This window comes from Lolium perenne, chromosome 3 (genome assembly GCF_019359855.2).
Source record: "Lolium perenne isolate Kyuss_39 chromosome 3, Kyuss_2.0, whole genome shotgun sequence".
NCBI lineage: Eukaryota > Viridiplantae > Streptophyta > Magnoliopsida > Poales > Poaceae > Lolium > Lolium perenne.
The window spans coordinates 173,556,134-173,570,676 of NC_067246.2; the positions used below are offsets into that span (position 1 = coordinate 173,556,134).

Here is a 14,543-nt window from a genome sequence, read left to right on the forward strand (position 1 = left end):
AACTCCATTTTTTTAATTTAAGGTTCATCATAGTTGTGTGGGGCCATTCTTGCTTTGCACTTTTGCAGGGCATGGGATGCGGCTGATCGATTGTGCATGGAAAGCACAAAGTAAGGAAGGAATAAGAAAACAGTGTGTTCATTGGGTGATATCCAAAAAGAAGTTTAGCTTGTTTCTGTGGTCTTTTCTATGCTCATCGATGTTCCAATCCATTATTAATGACTTGGTTCATCTATACTACCTCCATCCCAAAGTTTAATGCTTATATTATTTTTAGAAAGTTAAACTATCTTAAATTTAACTAAGCGTTTACCAAAAAATCATTGACATAAAAATGCAAAATTAATATCATTAAATAGATAATAAAACATATTTTTCATATGGTATCTACAAAATATTATATTTATTGATAGTTTGGTCAAATTTTACTTGGTTTAATTTTTTTAAAATATAAGCTTTAAGCTTTGGGATGGAGGTAGTATATTATAGTCTCCATACTCCATTGTCCATAGATCTCTCGGTAGGTGAGCACAGAGAAGTATAAAAAAATTGTAATAGATCTCCGTCCTCAAATACTCAAATAAGTGCACATCTAGGTTTGGTCTAAGTCAAAATTATTAAAATTTAGCCAGTTTTATAGATAATTGTGGCAACATATATGATATTAAATTGAAATATTACGAAACTAAATGAAACTGGTGATACTGGTTTATAGTGTTATAAATGTACTTCGTTATAAACTTAGTCAAAAAATATTAAATTTCACCTAGGATAAATTCTAGAAGTACACTTATTTATGGATATAGAGGGAGTATGTACTTTCCTATAAACTTGGTCCAAAGTTATTAAATTTATCTCAAAAAAAAATTCTAGAAGTACCCTTACTTGTAGACAGACGGAGTATGCAGTGCATGGTAAACTGGCAGTCTTAACGTTGTCACATAACGCATGAACCCTGGGTTCCGAATTTTAAGATGTTTTGGACATTTCAGTGCGAACTGTATATAGACTGAAACCTGTGAAGAGACACAGTGAAATCTGTGAAGTACGTGTGATTCCAAAGAAAATAGGACACCCTATAATTCGAAACAAACTGATCCGATAACTAACTAACAAAACATGGCTGTATTAAACCTGCATGACACTACTACAAAGAAGCAAAGCTATACTGCTCCTTCACATATGATTAGGAGAATAATCAACGGCGCATGATATTGCAAATAAATGCAAAGGGCTCGCGACATCGACCGAGGATTGGAATGGATCGAGCGGGCAAGAGATGAGATGCCCCAGCTTTACAGATTGGGAATGGGATGCCCTCCATTTGCAAGATCGATCCACCACGTTGGTAAGGCTCCAACAGTGGGGTGAATGGACGCAGGGGACGACTGACTGGCGCCTGCGGTCGCGTTGCTGTTTATGCGTGCGTGCGTGTGCGCTCTCGTATACATGGAATACTGACTAGCTGTGGTGGGTCTGGTTTTGACCTCTCCCTAGCTTGATCCCTTCTTCTCTCCATTATTGCTGCGGCATATATAGTGTTCCTGGATGATCCGTGGATCACCATCATGGAGATGTAGACAACACGAGCCTTATATCTTCGTTTTGTGTTAGCAGCCACTACACGATCTAGGACGGAATTAGTGTTGATCTCACGGTTGGCGTCGGTGGTGACTCATTACAACAGTCGCCTAGTTGTTTCCACCGACATGCGGACACCTTCACCATCCGAATGTAGCCTATAACAGGAAATTTAAGAATATAGATACTCTTTTTAAAACAATAGTCTCTAGGAGCCCGGTATTGAATTAATGAAGCCATCAACCGGTCAGGGAATACATAAGGCCACCCGTACAAACACCCACAGATGACACAATACAACACAACACAACAGCCAAACGATACAAGGGCACGCCCTAAAAAGCTTACAACTCAACACTACTAGCAAGCACCTAAGGGAGTTGCAAAGCGAAGACTATAACGCTCAGGCACCAAGGGCAACGAGCAGTGAAGGCGCAGCGAGGCACTGCCAAAGAGCATGATGAAGATTATGAGGGAGGAAGACACCCTGAACTGCAAGCACCAAAACACCTTCCGGTTCCCACGCCGAAGAGGGGCCCTACCCTCTAGCCTTGGCTCGAAGGCGTCAAACCATCGGACATGGAAAAAGCTCACTCGAGAACTGGGGGAGTGTTGAACTTGAGCCTTGGGACAACTCCAGAACACGACCACCTAAGTAAGGGGAGCACACCACACCAGCCATACCACCTCCATCTTTGGACATCCTAAGAGAAGCAGGAAAGCCACCGCGGGAGCAACTGCACGAGACCAAAGCTTTCGCCTTCAACCTCACCGAGCACCACACTCCCCAGGCGATGCCTCCAAGGAGGACACGGCGTGCAGCATGTCGATGTCACCCAATCTGTGAGATTTTGTGCTTTCGCCCAAGACGTGGTAGGGGTGGAGATAGGGGACCTCAGCCACGCCTCCAAGGAGGAAGAACGGAGCCCGCAAGTGCCATCGCCGCTGGGCCAGGCCAGCTAACCTAGGGTTTCCCCTGGTCCTGACTCCCGAGCCAACCACTAGATCCCTTTGCGTTCTAGAGCGAGCACCAAGCCGTCGCTAACCCGAAACTAGGGAGGAGAGAAAGAGATGAAGGGGAATGACCTCGACCTGACGGGGAGGGGGGTCTCCACGCTACAGCCGCCGATCGCCACGGTCCAACCTCCCTAGACGTTGAGGCTGACGACTAGAGACACCAGCGACGGTGCCTTCCGTACGCGCCATCGCCTCGTCTGACGGGCCGCCGCCCCGGTCCTAGAGTTTTCCACAACGAAGCGGAGCTACAAGATCCTCGCCACCACCATCTTCAGCAGCCACACGGATTTCCGGCGGTTACCTCAGGTAGCGGCGATGGAGGGGGAAAGGAGGGAGGAGGGGGCTGGCGGTGCTAGGGTTTCGAACGCCACCCGAGGCGCCCTAGCGGGAGTGATGCGGGGGAAAAGCGTTTTTTTCTCCCGAACATAGATATTCTTGATCGCAATATTATTTATGCTGTTTTTAAGTTTGATGGTGCATGTTTCGACCTCTAGGTTCATTGACGTACGCAGCGGGTGGGCCGAGGGGGCCGTGGCCTACCCAGAATTTCGGAAAAAATATTTGATACCCCAATTTGTTTGGGTCGAAAAAAGCCCAACTAGCTGTTCGTGCCCGACTTTCCCCTTCCCCAGAGCGCTAGCCGCCAGGGCGAGGCCGGCCAGACGCGGAGACGCTCAGATTTTTCGACTTCGACGCAGGCTCGAGCTCGACCCCCGCTGCGGCGCCGGCTGCCGCCCTCTCCCTCTGCTCTCTACTCTTTCCGTGCGGTTCGGATGTCGCTGCCCTGGCTCGGCTTGGCTCTCGAGGAGAAGCAGGTTCAGCAGGTCTCCAAGTCCCACCCAATCGCGGGTCCCCTTAAATTCTGGCCGGATGCACTGGTTTAGTACTTCAGCAACAGATAGGGACATAGCCACATCAAGTTAAATTCAGTCGGTAGTTTGAGTGTTTGACACTGTATTTTGTACTACTATTAACATTCCCTTTACATTGATTCAATTGGTAGTTTGACACGTAAAAATGAAGAGGAATATATGTCACTTACATTTTTGAATGTTTCTATGGTGTGTATAAACCAAGAGGAATAGCCAAATCACGATACTTTTTGGAAATCATGAAGCAACGAAGCAAATTCCTTCCATATGATCGTGCACATTTCATATAAATGTATTAAACTTCAATGTTGACTATCGATTGGCAAACTTTTATCATAATTGGAGGAGCAAAAAAAAAAAAAAATTGTGCCCACCTTCTGATTTTTTCCTGCGTCCGCCACTGTCTAGGTTACATACAATTCGGAAAGGAGTGAGTTCCTTCGTAAAGCTTGACTTTTTGCCTAAGCTACTTACTTTCAATTTTGAGTATGAAATTTGGCATGCAGACATGTGGGTGCGTCCTCTATATGCAAAGAATTTTTTTTAAAAAAAATTGGAGACCTGGACATATATACGAATTTTGGGCCCGGCTCAAATTCAGGTTCGGGTGTACCCACGAACAGGCCGGCGCGTATTTTCGTTTTACCTCACACAACGTCGATTCTCTGCCTCTTCTCAAAAAAAAAAAAAAAAAAAAAAAACCATCGATTCTCTGCCCTTCCTATTTCCATTATAAGGTTGGAGGGGATATCTTGGAAATTACATGGCTAGTCTCGGGTACTCACATGAGCTCGCGGCGAGAAGTGGACAAAATTTGTACTCCCTCCGATTCATATTACTTAACGCTAATATAGATGTATGTAGATATATTTTTGTTGTGGACAAAAGTTGGCTTGTTAAATTTAAATTTTTTATCACTGAACGAAGCAGTTGCGAAAAAAAAAATCAGATTTATCAGTCCCAGGTCCTTAATGAACCCAGTTATCAGACAGCAGTTGCAGAAACATACATTTTTTCTTCTTTTCAGTCCAGATACTGTTGAACAGTTTGATTATCCTATAAATTAACCCTATGAGCCCGTACATATTTGCAGCTGGAGCAGAAGGAGTAATGCTATACGCACTGTACAAATCTGAACTGAACTAGGCCTATTGCAGGGTAAGAAGTGATGAAATCCAGATTCCTACTGACACAGCCCCTACAGTCGCAACTGCTTGACTTAGCTCCAAGAACACGTTTGGCCTTGGAACGGGCAACTCCTTCCAGTTTGTCCTTCTGCCAGGATAAAAGATACAAATTAGGAACGTAAGTGTAATGGAAGACATGATGAAGGAAAAAAAAAAACATCTTCCTGCCTCTGCATCATGAAGCAATTTTTTCCTGACCAAAATGCACACGATGTAATAACGCGGTCGAAGAACTGGTAAAGGCAGACCTCTGATTAAGGTCCTTTTTTGTAATTATATGAGTGATTCCTAGGACTAACTGCACATTAAAGTTAGGATCGAACCCAAGCTGTCTGGCCCAGCAACTATGCTAAGCCAGTAAGCTCCTAGGTGGTATCGTTTTTTCCTCCAATTTCTACACCAGGCATATCATTCATGCACAGTAAGCTGCAACACAGTTCATACCAAACTCCAGACTAAAAGTTTGAGAATCAGTACCCCAAGTCAGCTATGACTATGCTAATGTTGTCTTGTGACCGTTGATCCTGTAATCGAAAATAATAGAAAGTAAATTATAACATATTTTATTGTAATAAGGTTTAATGAACACCAAATATAAAGGTGGATCGGAAGATATAAAGGTGGCAAACAACAATACCAGAGCTTTCTCCCCAAGCGCCTCACAGGCCCTCTACACAACCAAATGCAAAATAAGCAAGCATACAAAATGTACTGTAAGAGGAGTGTAAGAGGCACATAGTGAGTGTCATTTATTTAAGCAGATATAGACTGCATACCTGGACATCTCCATGTTGACGGAGTTGATCTCTGACAAAAGCTACTGCTTCAGTGCTGCACAATACAGTTAGCTATAAATGTCGCAATGTTGAACAGATAACTGAAGTATCATGCGAGATGGAAACATGACCAACTTAAGGTTGTACAACTAAAACATGAAGACCAAAAAAAATCGTGGATTTACCTTTTAATGTAATCCCAAAGGCCATCAGTTGCTACCAAAACAAATTCCACATCCGGTCCAAGCTCCACCAGAGATACGTCAGGTGAAGAGATTATTAAATCCCCTTTAAATTTTATTCTGTACATAAGAGATTGGATAATTAGAAACCATGCCTATCATATTATCATGTACCAAAAGTGATGTAACCCACAGTAGTATCATCTTCGGCGACATGACATTTCATGGCAAGACTTACGTTTTGAAACTATATTATTTTTCATCAAACATAGTGTTGTTATATATCTAATTCTTTTGAAGAATATGAAGTTACACAATTGGTCGTGTCAATTACTTATCATACAAGACATCTCATACTGTACAGCAGCAGCAGTAGCAACTAAAAGACATGCATGGAAATTGGATAAGCATTAAATGCATGGTAATAAGAAGATAATTACTGAGAGTATACAATTTAGGATATTCAAATCCCTGATCTAATATTCTTTTTGCAGAAAATCCCTGATCTAATATGTGGTGATCATTGGATGACCATTCCAATTACAACAAGAACTACAGGTGCAAATAAAATATTTTATCAGATGCAAATAAATATGTCTCAGCATAAAGCTTACTTTCCCTAGTACAACCAATCATTTTTGGTCCGACAAATAATGAACTATTATAAGATCTCAAGCAAGGGTACTTAGCATAATTACCACAAGCAACGGACTGTGAGGAATGAGCCATTACATGTTCATGATAGAAGCAAAAAAACAAATCTGAGTAAATCACCCAAATAAAGGAAACACTACATTTCATCCATCATGAAACAATAAAAAGGGAGCACAGTTATAGTTGTCAACAGTGGATGAAAAATGGAAGGTCATCGGAAAGTAGCAGTGCTATATAGCTAAGGATTAAACTGCTAATTAACAACCACTAGCAAGCATAGTTCTGAGGTTTTGCACACATATTCTGCTCAAAAGAGTTGTTCGCAGTTAACTGAAGAGGAAAACACACCGAACACAAATGACCTACAAACTTCACAATAAAAAGTCTGTGTGCATCAATCGATGCAGAGGCCAGGGGCATGCCTCCTTTTCAGAAACAAAAGTAACAGAAATGACCTCATTTTTTATTTAGAAAAGCCTGACTTGGTTCTTTTGAGAGTTCAGACATATCTTGAGATACAAAAAAACAAAGAAGTGAAATCACATGCAGCTATGAAAATAAAATAAAGCACAGATGTATTGGGCGCTTTACCTTGAGATGAATTTTTCAGTCCATCTTCCTTCTTTAACTCCTTTTACCAACATCCTGCATAACACCATGAGATTTTAAGTATAGTAGAGCATTATAGGGAATAATTACCAAAGGAGTCTTTAACGTGTGTAGGGAGCAGGGAGTACAAAAGACGAACTCATTCTTCCGTGTCTTAAATCTTATGTCTCCAAAAGCTCGAGATACCGAAATGTCTCCACATATGCGTCCATCGAGAATCTACAAAAGTAATGTTCAAATTGTTAAAACAAGACTCACCACAGGAGTGAGACCAATATGTTCATCAGGCACTGAACAGACAGAGCTCAGGTTATGACACGAAACAAAGTATCCTACATAAACCTAACCATTTTATGGGACGCAAATGAAAAACATGGCGAGCATGGAAATGACTGCAATATATAGTTTCTTACGGAAACAGTGGGACTTAATCAATAATCATTAACTTAGAACGTGAAGGGACTCTGTGCCGTACATACGGAATAGATATAAGGGGCACCAAATAAAGCAAACAATACACAAGCATTTACAAGAGGGGCCAAATTATATCAATATTTTTGTTGGAATATCAAGGACACGCATAGGCAAGTGTTATCCAATGGAAGAAGTAGAATTTTATAAAAGAAAGCATGCTGTCATACAATGACATGATTTTCCGGCGACCAAACCAGTGGCAACTAGGCTTTGTTAGCCGTGTGGTCCATCTATCGTGGACATAACTTCTTCACAGAGGCTTTTATGGAAAAAAAAAAACTTCTTGATAAAGTACCTCAAGCTTGTAGTGTACTACCAAACCACAAACATGCAGCTGCCAACCAAATGCAGGAGGTTCCTAGATGTGCTAGATTTTCCATATGACATCTGTGTTGATTGTTACCCATATTTGGAAAACAGATCGCAATTTATATGAAAAAATAAACATGTTTATTTGCATATGAGAGCAAAGATCTAAGAAATGTCATGGTAAGTGGCCCATATTAACAGAACATTGTGGTACTTCTGAAGATACAAAAACAGTAGTTCAACAGAGGATGGGAGACTTGAGCTTCCACTATGTAACAATAAAAACAGTAGTCCAGGTGAGGAAATTCAGCGGAATCATGGAAGAGAAAACACACCCATCCACCTGCTGCTCTAATCCGCTTGACCTCTTCAAGGGATGTTTTGTTGTTCCCATACGGACGGTGAAAGTTTGTCAGAGATTGAGGTCTTCCGCCACGGGATACGACCTGCTAATCAATATCATCGACCATCTTATCATCACCAAGAAAAAATCCACACACTTAACCATCAATCTAGAGTTCAGTTTCAATGTCACGACGCTAAACCTGATAACAAGATGATAAATAGGTAGAGGGAGGAGGAAGTGCTACTACCAAGCAGGAGTCGCCAATGTGTGAGACAACAAGGACATCGTTCCTCAGAAACAAGGCCGTGGCTGTGGCGCCAGAGTCGTCTTCCTTGTCCATTTGCTCAAGCCTGTGAAGAAGCAACAACACAGCACGTAAGCTGTCAAAACTCAAAGCATACATAGCTAGTATAAGCAGTGAATAAGAAATGAGAGAAATCCATAATAGAGAATTAGTGTATACCGCATTATAATGTGCAATACAGGAGCAAAATGATCTTTTCATACATAATAGAGCCTGCACTGACATGCAATTTATAGAATGGCATGAAGGAGACTCAAAACATTTTTTACGCATAGAGCTAGAGTATTATCCAGTGGTATCTAGGCAATAATCCCTTTTTGTCATACTCCTACTTGGTAGTATAGTGAATTGAGCATGTAGCATGCTGGGAAGTGGGATTCTCTAAAAGTCTCGGTCATAGTGGACTGGGCAAAGTGATCTTTTCATACATAATGGAAGAAATTCATGGGATGGCATGAAGGGAACTCAAAACATTTTTTAAAGCATAGAACTATTATCGAGTGGTATGTACTTAGGCAATAATTAAGCCTGTTTGAATTGAGCATGTGGCATGCTGGGAAGTTGGGATTCTCTCAATTAAATGGGGTAAACGAAATCCTATCCTGACCAGGTGGAGAGGTTGGCGTCCACAGTGGCAAAGGCACGCCTGATCGATTCCGTGATGACTTCAAGATTCTTGGTATTAAGCACCGCGCCACCATCCAACGCGGCCGCGCATTCCTTGTACAACTCGTCCCTGCAGCACCAAGAAAATTCCGGGTCAAGTGGCCGTGAAGCGTGAGAAATTGCAGCGCAAAGAAGGAGGTAATCGGCGCGTGCGTGCCTGAGGAACTGGACGGTGGAGAACCCGGCGTGGCCGTCGAGGACCGCGGCGAAGGAGAAGCCGTGGAGGATGGATTCGGGACGGAGGACGACCTCGTCCTCCATCTCCTCGCGGGCGCCCTGCAGCTTGGCGCTTCCCCACCGGATGGCCTCCAGCCCCGACGAGGACTGAGAGCCCGCCGCCACGCTGCCCGCCGCTGTCGCTTGGCACCGCGCAGCGGACGCGGCAGCCCGGCCACAGCACCGGAGAGCGCCGGCGGAGTGGGAGGCGAGCGGCAGCCGCGGCACACGCGGGCTCAGCAACGCCATACTAGTGGTGTGATTTTTTCTCTTTCTCGGGATATTTATTCGATAATTCCTCGCGTTTGATTTTCTCTCCTCGAGTTTGTGGAGGGATAAGAGGCGAGTGTTCCACTAGTGGTTCCACTTCCACTGGAATATATACCAGGTCACGTCGCTGGCTGCTAAATCTTTTTTCTTTCTATAAAGCTCCACGACAATATAAACAAACAAATTAATAGATAAAACTTGTAGTAATCAGACTTTTTTTTTAACAAAGGGTAGCGTCGGACGCCAAATTTCATTCAGCTCACTTTCAGTTTACAAGCAGTTTACAGCATCGATTGTAATGCCTTGTAGATCAAGGCTGTGAAAGGCTAAAGCAAAGGGACAAGTTCCTATCGAATGAGTTGAAAAATAAAGATAGGCAAAGATTGAGATAGTGTAATTGCCTGTTGTGCACAGTTATGGGCTATACTATTTATCTCCCTCTTAACATGGAACATGCTTGATTGTATGCTTCTTGATGCTCTTTTGTGTGAGAATGAGCGGAGGGTTAGATGGTTAGCTCAAGTTGGTGACTACCCTGCAATCTGGGTTCGAATCTCCTTGGATGCGGATTTGCGGCTCATTTAGCTTCTTCTATAAGAATATGCCATGGGTGCTAGTGCCTATGGGTCTCGTTTTTTAATGCTCTTTTATACTGCGCAATCTGCTCCTTGAGCTCCCAAGGCATTTGGGCATCCAAAAAAATTTGAGTAGATGTACCTCTCGCAAGTGTAAAATTGTCCGTCCGAAAAGTGAACTGTTGGATGAAGCTTCTCTGCCAATTGAGGTGCAAGACGAAAAGCACATGCTTCTGCATGTAATGGTGAAGGAGCAATGGTTGCCGAAGCTTGGATTAGGGTTGTTGCATTGCTGTCGTTCTGATTGATTTGGCAGTAGAATTCGAGACCTGTAAGGGTTCTTCCTTGGGATCTTGGAACTTTTTTTGTCTTCCAGCAGCATCAGACAAAATCTTGCTACCTTGGATTAGGAAATCAGATCTGATTGTTTCTCCCCTGACTGTGAAAGATTGGCTGCACCAAACTATCATTTTGTGTTTGTACTTGATTTGCCAAATTCTCTTTGCTCTTGTCATCTGGTTCTCTTCTTTGAGAATTGTCCACGTTCTTCGATTCCTGCAAAACATTTAGAAGTTCCATATTGTTGTGAATAGCATTTGCCTTATCATTTATCTTTTTGAGATTGGTGTATTTTCTGTTAAAGAGGTAATCATTCCACGCCTTCCATAGACACCACATAAAGGTGAGGACATTCTCAATAGAAGCATAGGGGTGAGTTATACTCAAGATGTGTGATAGAATATGAGTCATATTGGTATGGTTTGCTACAATTTGATCAATTTTTATATACCATGGATGGTTGAACCAAGCAGCTCTTGCAAAAGCACAGAGAAAGAACAAGTGTGTATCATCTTCTTGTAACCTGCATCTACAGCAAAATTTGGAAATGTGTTTGCTATCCTTACCTGCCCAAGCTCCCGTTGGCATATGTTTCCTTATGAGACGCCAACCGAAAGTTTGCACTCTCGGAGTTACCTTCTTGTTCTTCCAAATTTGATTTAGGAGCTGAATGGTTGTAGGGGTTACTTGCCTTGGTGTTGGTTCTCCATGCTCCTGCAAAACATTTAGGCAAGCCCTGTAGGCACTTTTGGAGTTACATTTACCTGAAGGTGTTAGTCTCCAACATAGAATATCATTGTCTTGTGAGCAAATAATGGGAGTTCTTTTAATATTGTCAGCAAGAGGATTTTGAAAAAAGTTGATCAATTAATTGGGAATTCCAAACTTGATGTCCTGGCATCCATAGATCCTTGACTTGGGCTGGATAAGTGAAATTGTCAGATTGAATAATCAAAGATTCATAAATTTGAGCCGAGCCATCACACTAGTGTGTGTTCTAGACTAAAAGGCAGCCCACAAAAATTTGGTAGAAATAATGTGCCTTAAGGATGGGGAGAATCTTCAGAATGGAGGCCCAAAAGGCAGATTTTGGAGCATTCAAATTTGGACGCCAAATCGATGAACCAGGAAAGTACTCGGATTTTAAGATTGCATGAAGAAAATTGTCAGGTTGGTCACCAGTTCTCCAAGCTGACATAAGGATTATACCTTGATTTATAGCTTGCAAGTTCCTTATACCTAGTCCTCCTTTTTTTTGGAGCACATATGTCTTTCTAGGCTCGAAGGCACAAGCTTTTCGAGTTGGAATCCTTATACCTATCCACCAGAAATTCCTAATGATAGCAATAAAAAATTTGTGACCGGTATGTTGGACATGTAATAAAAAGGGATGGAAGAGAAAATTTATTTTATTAGTTCAAGCCTAACCGGATGAGAGAACTTATCGGCTTTATAAGTAGAGAGTTTAGATCTAAATTTGTCAATCACAAAATTGTAGGCAGTCGATTTCTATTTTCCAGGAATAATCAGCGAGTGTCCAAGATGAATAAAATTATTATCAATGTCAAGGACAGAGAAAATTTTATTTATCAATTTAATCATTCTTGAACACACATGCTTACTAAAAATGATACCAGATTTTGCCTAGTTTGGAATTTGCCTTGATCTGCCACAAAAAAAACCTGAATGATTTGCTTCATTCTGCCCGCCTCTTGCTCTGTGGCTTGTCCGCACACTAAGAGATCATCTACAAAAAGAAGATAGTGGATCGGAGGACTGTCTGGCCCTAGCATGATCCCTGCAAAACAGTTAGTGGACATGGCTTCTTGGAAAGTTGTCGACAATTCATTTATGGCCAAAACAAAACAAAATAAGCGAACAGAGAACATCCTTGCCGGATACCTTTGTTTCCTTGGAATCTCGCAAACGGTTGGCCATTTATGATGATAGAGAAAGTCAAAGAGGAAACACAAGCATGGATAAAGTTGATGAAATGACCATGTATCCATTTACGTGCGAGAGCCTGAACGATTAAATTCCACTCTACTCGATCAAAAGCTTTGGCTAAATCTATCTTAAGCATGAAAGCACTTTGTTTCCAGGAGTTTAAAGCAAAAGAGTGGGTTATTTCTTGAGCAATAATAATAATATTGCTTATACATCTTCCTTCGATGAAAGATTGTTTAGAAGGGTGAATTTAGTCCGGAAAATGAGGTTTTAGTCTATTGGTGATACATTTAGCAATGATTTTATAGATGACATTGCATGGACTAACTGTTCTATAATCAGTTGGGATTGAAGGAACAAGCTTTTTGGTAATTAAAGAGATATGAGTATCGTTGACATGATTTGGCATAATACATGTAATGAATAATTGCATGAGAGTTGCACAACATCCATACCTATCCAATCCCTGGTAGCAATATAGAATTCCACGTTAAAGCCATCTGGTCCTGGGGAAGCATTCCTGTTCATTTATTTTAGGGTATCTAACACTTCTTTTTCATCTGGTAGTGAGTAAGTATAATCACCTGCATTCTCTGGTAGTTGGGTGTTCAAGTAAGGCTTGGAATTATTAATTTGAGTAGAAGCAAAAAAAATGGACCGAAAATAGTTAACAAAGGTATTACTAATTTTGTCACGCATGTAATGCAGAACATTATTTTCATCTCTCATAGAGATAATGGTATTTCTTCTTCTCCTCTTGACAATGGCACGGTGAAAGAAGCTTGTGTTTCTATCTCCATCCTTGATCCAATTCATTTTTGCTCGCTGCATATAGGAATCATTTAACTTGTCATTTCTTTCTCATACTTCTCCACAAGATGAACAACATTATACTAGAGGACATTTGGTTTAGCAACATTCTTTTGGAAACTCAATTTTTCGATATATACTTTATACTAAATTAACGGACTAGATTCATTCTAGAGCTATGAGATGGTAGCCAGCTTAGATGTACTTTTAGGAGGACCTTTACTAATGCTCTCATGGTTCAATGGTAGGAGGTGTTGGCCACTGCTTGCTCAATTACCTTATCTAACCAGTAGGATCCAATGAGTTTTATTCATCAAATCTTTGTATGCTCTGATTAATTTTAGGGGTGTGAAAACTATCCATCTTCCCATTGTCTAGGATTTAAAATTTCTTCTAAAATCCAAGTCTTTCTTTGGATTTTCTCTCAAAATAAAATAATGAATAGAGACAATTTAAGAAGAAGAGGCATACCTAAGCCACTAGAGTGTAGTCTGTGTAAAGCATTTTGATAGGGCAAATGTGTTCGATCTTTCGATGAGATGAAGATAATTCGATTTATTGGTGGAGTCTGTGCTTAATGATCCGACTATGCGTGCAAAGCTCGTGTGCCAATGCAATCTCTAAGATAATCTCTGAGAATTACTAATCTTGCGGGTGCACAATCATCCTAACCATCGAGTGTTTTAACTCCTACCTGAAATCAAGAATAATTAAGAACTAATGTTGAAATCAAGATACTTCGGATATAGATGAAACATTTATTAAAAAGGGGGGACTCCGAATAGTCGGTCTTGTTTTTGACGTTATCCTCAACAGAACTGCACGAGATTGGCAGTAATGGCTAACTCTTAGTCTAAACAAAACCCAAGTTCTAATGACGACTACGAGGGGGTATATAAGGAGGAAAGGAAGGGTTTTCGACCAGCCAAGATATGGGGGATCGAAATACATCATAGATGGGTTTTCCTCCTTAGATACGGACTCTAAAAACTGGTTGTTTTAATTGCTCCGAAAATAACATGGGCCTAGCCGAAAACTAAAGGTGACGCAGCACCATATTAAGCTCTGGACGAAATTATGAATTATAATCTTGAATATTTCATCCAAGTCTTCAATCATCATTATGGTAGCTTCTAAGTTCTAAAATCTCCACTGGTGGCGTCCTCTTCAATCCTCACATGCTTGATGCCATCTCCATGCATGATCATGCTCCAATGCTTGTCCCTCTCGTCCATGCTAGGTCCATCATTCCTAAGAAAGAAAAACATATCTGATTTAGGCAGCATCATATTCTCATGTATGTGAGGAATAGTTTCAAGAAATGAAAGTACCTGATAGTTAAGCTGTTTGGCACGAGATCGAGTGATAGGTCCTTGTATTTGTGTAGCTGTAGGTACAGCGGTTTGGTG

The 14,543-nt window shown here is 41.4% G+C and overlaps 1 protein-coding gene across 2 annotated transcripts; it reads right to left on the reverse strand.

The window, feature by feature from the left end:
• Positions 1-4,465: 4,465 nt before the first annotated feature.
• Positions 4,466-9,515, reverse strand: LOC127318340 (probable protein phosphatase 2C 5). 2 transcript variants are annotated; one of them, XM_051348811.2, is made up of 11 exons: positions 9,135-9,515; positions 8,919-9,047; positions 8,255-8,357; positions 7,997-8,110; positions 7,018-7,097; positions 6,861-6,914; positions 5,619-5,735; positions 5,434-5,488; positions 5,295-5,327; positions 5,135-5,181; positions 4,466-4,745 (listed from the first exon to the last, which is right to left on the reverse strand). In XM_051348811.2, the coding sequence occupies exons 1-11, from the start codon at positions 9,440-9,442 to the stop codon at positions 4,619-4,621; spliced, it is 1,167 nt and encodes a 388-aa protein (XP_051204771.1). In that variant the 5' UTR covers positions 9,443-9,515; the 3' UTR covers positions 4,466-4,618. The 2 variants fall into 2 exon arrangements, with proteins under 2 accessions (XP_051204771.1, XP_051204772.1); XM_051348812.2 differs by having other exon boundaries at positions 7,997-8,107; positions 9,135-9,513.
• Between the last annotated feature and the right edge of the window lie 5,028 nt (positions 9,516-14,543).

Bases quoted from the DNA above. Each gene is read 5' to 3' on its own strand.
- LOC127318340 (XM_051348811.2), bottom strand. From the start codon at position 9,442: ATGGCGTTGCTGAGCCCGCGTGTGCCGCGGCTGCCGCTCGCCTCCCAC. The intron at 6,915-7,017 runs GTTCGTCTTTTG...GGTGTTATGCAG, and splicing joins TTTAAGACACGGAAGAATGA to GATGTTGGTAAAAGGAGTTA. The intron at 4,746-5,134 runs GTACTGATTCTC...TTATCCTGGCAG, and splicing joins ATAGTCATAGCTGACTTGGG to AAGGACAAACTGGAAGGAGT.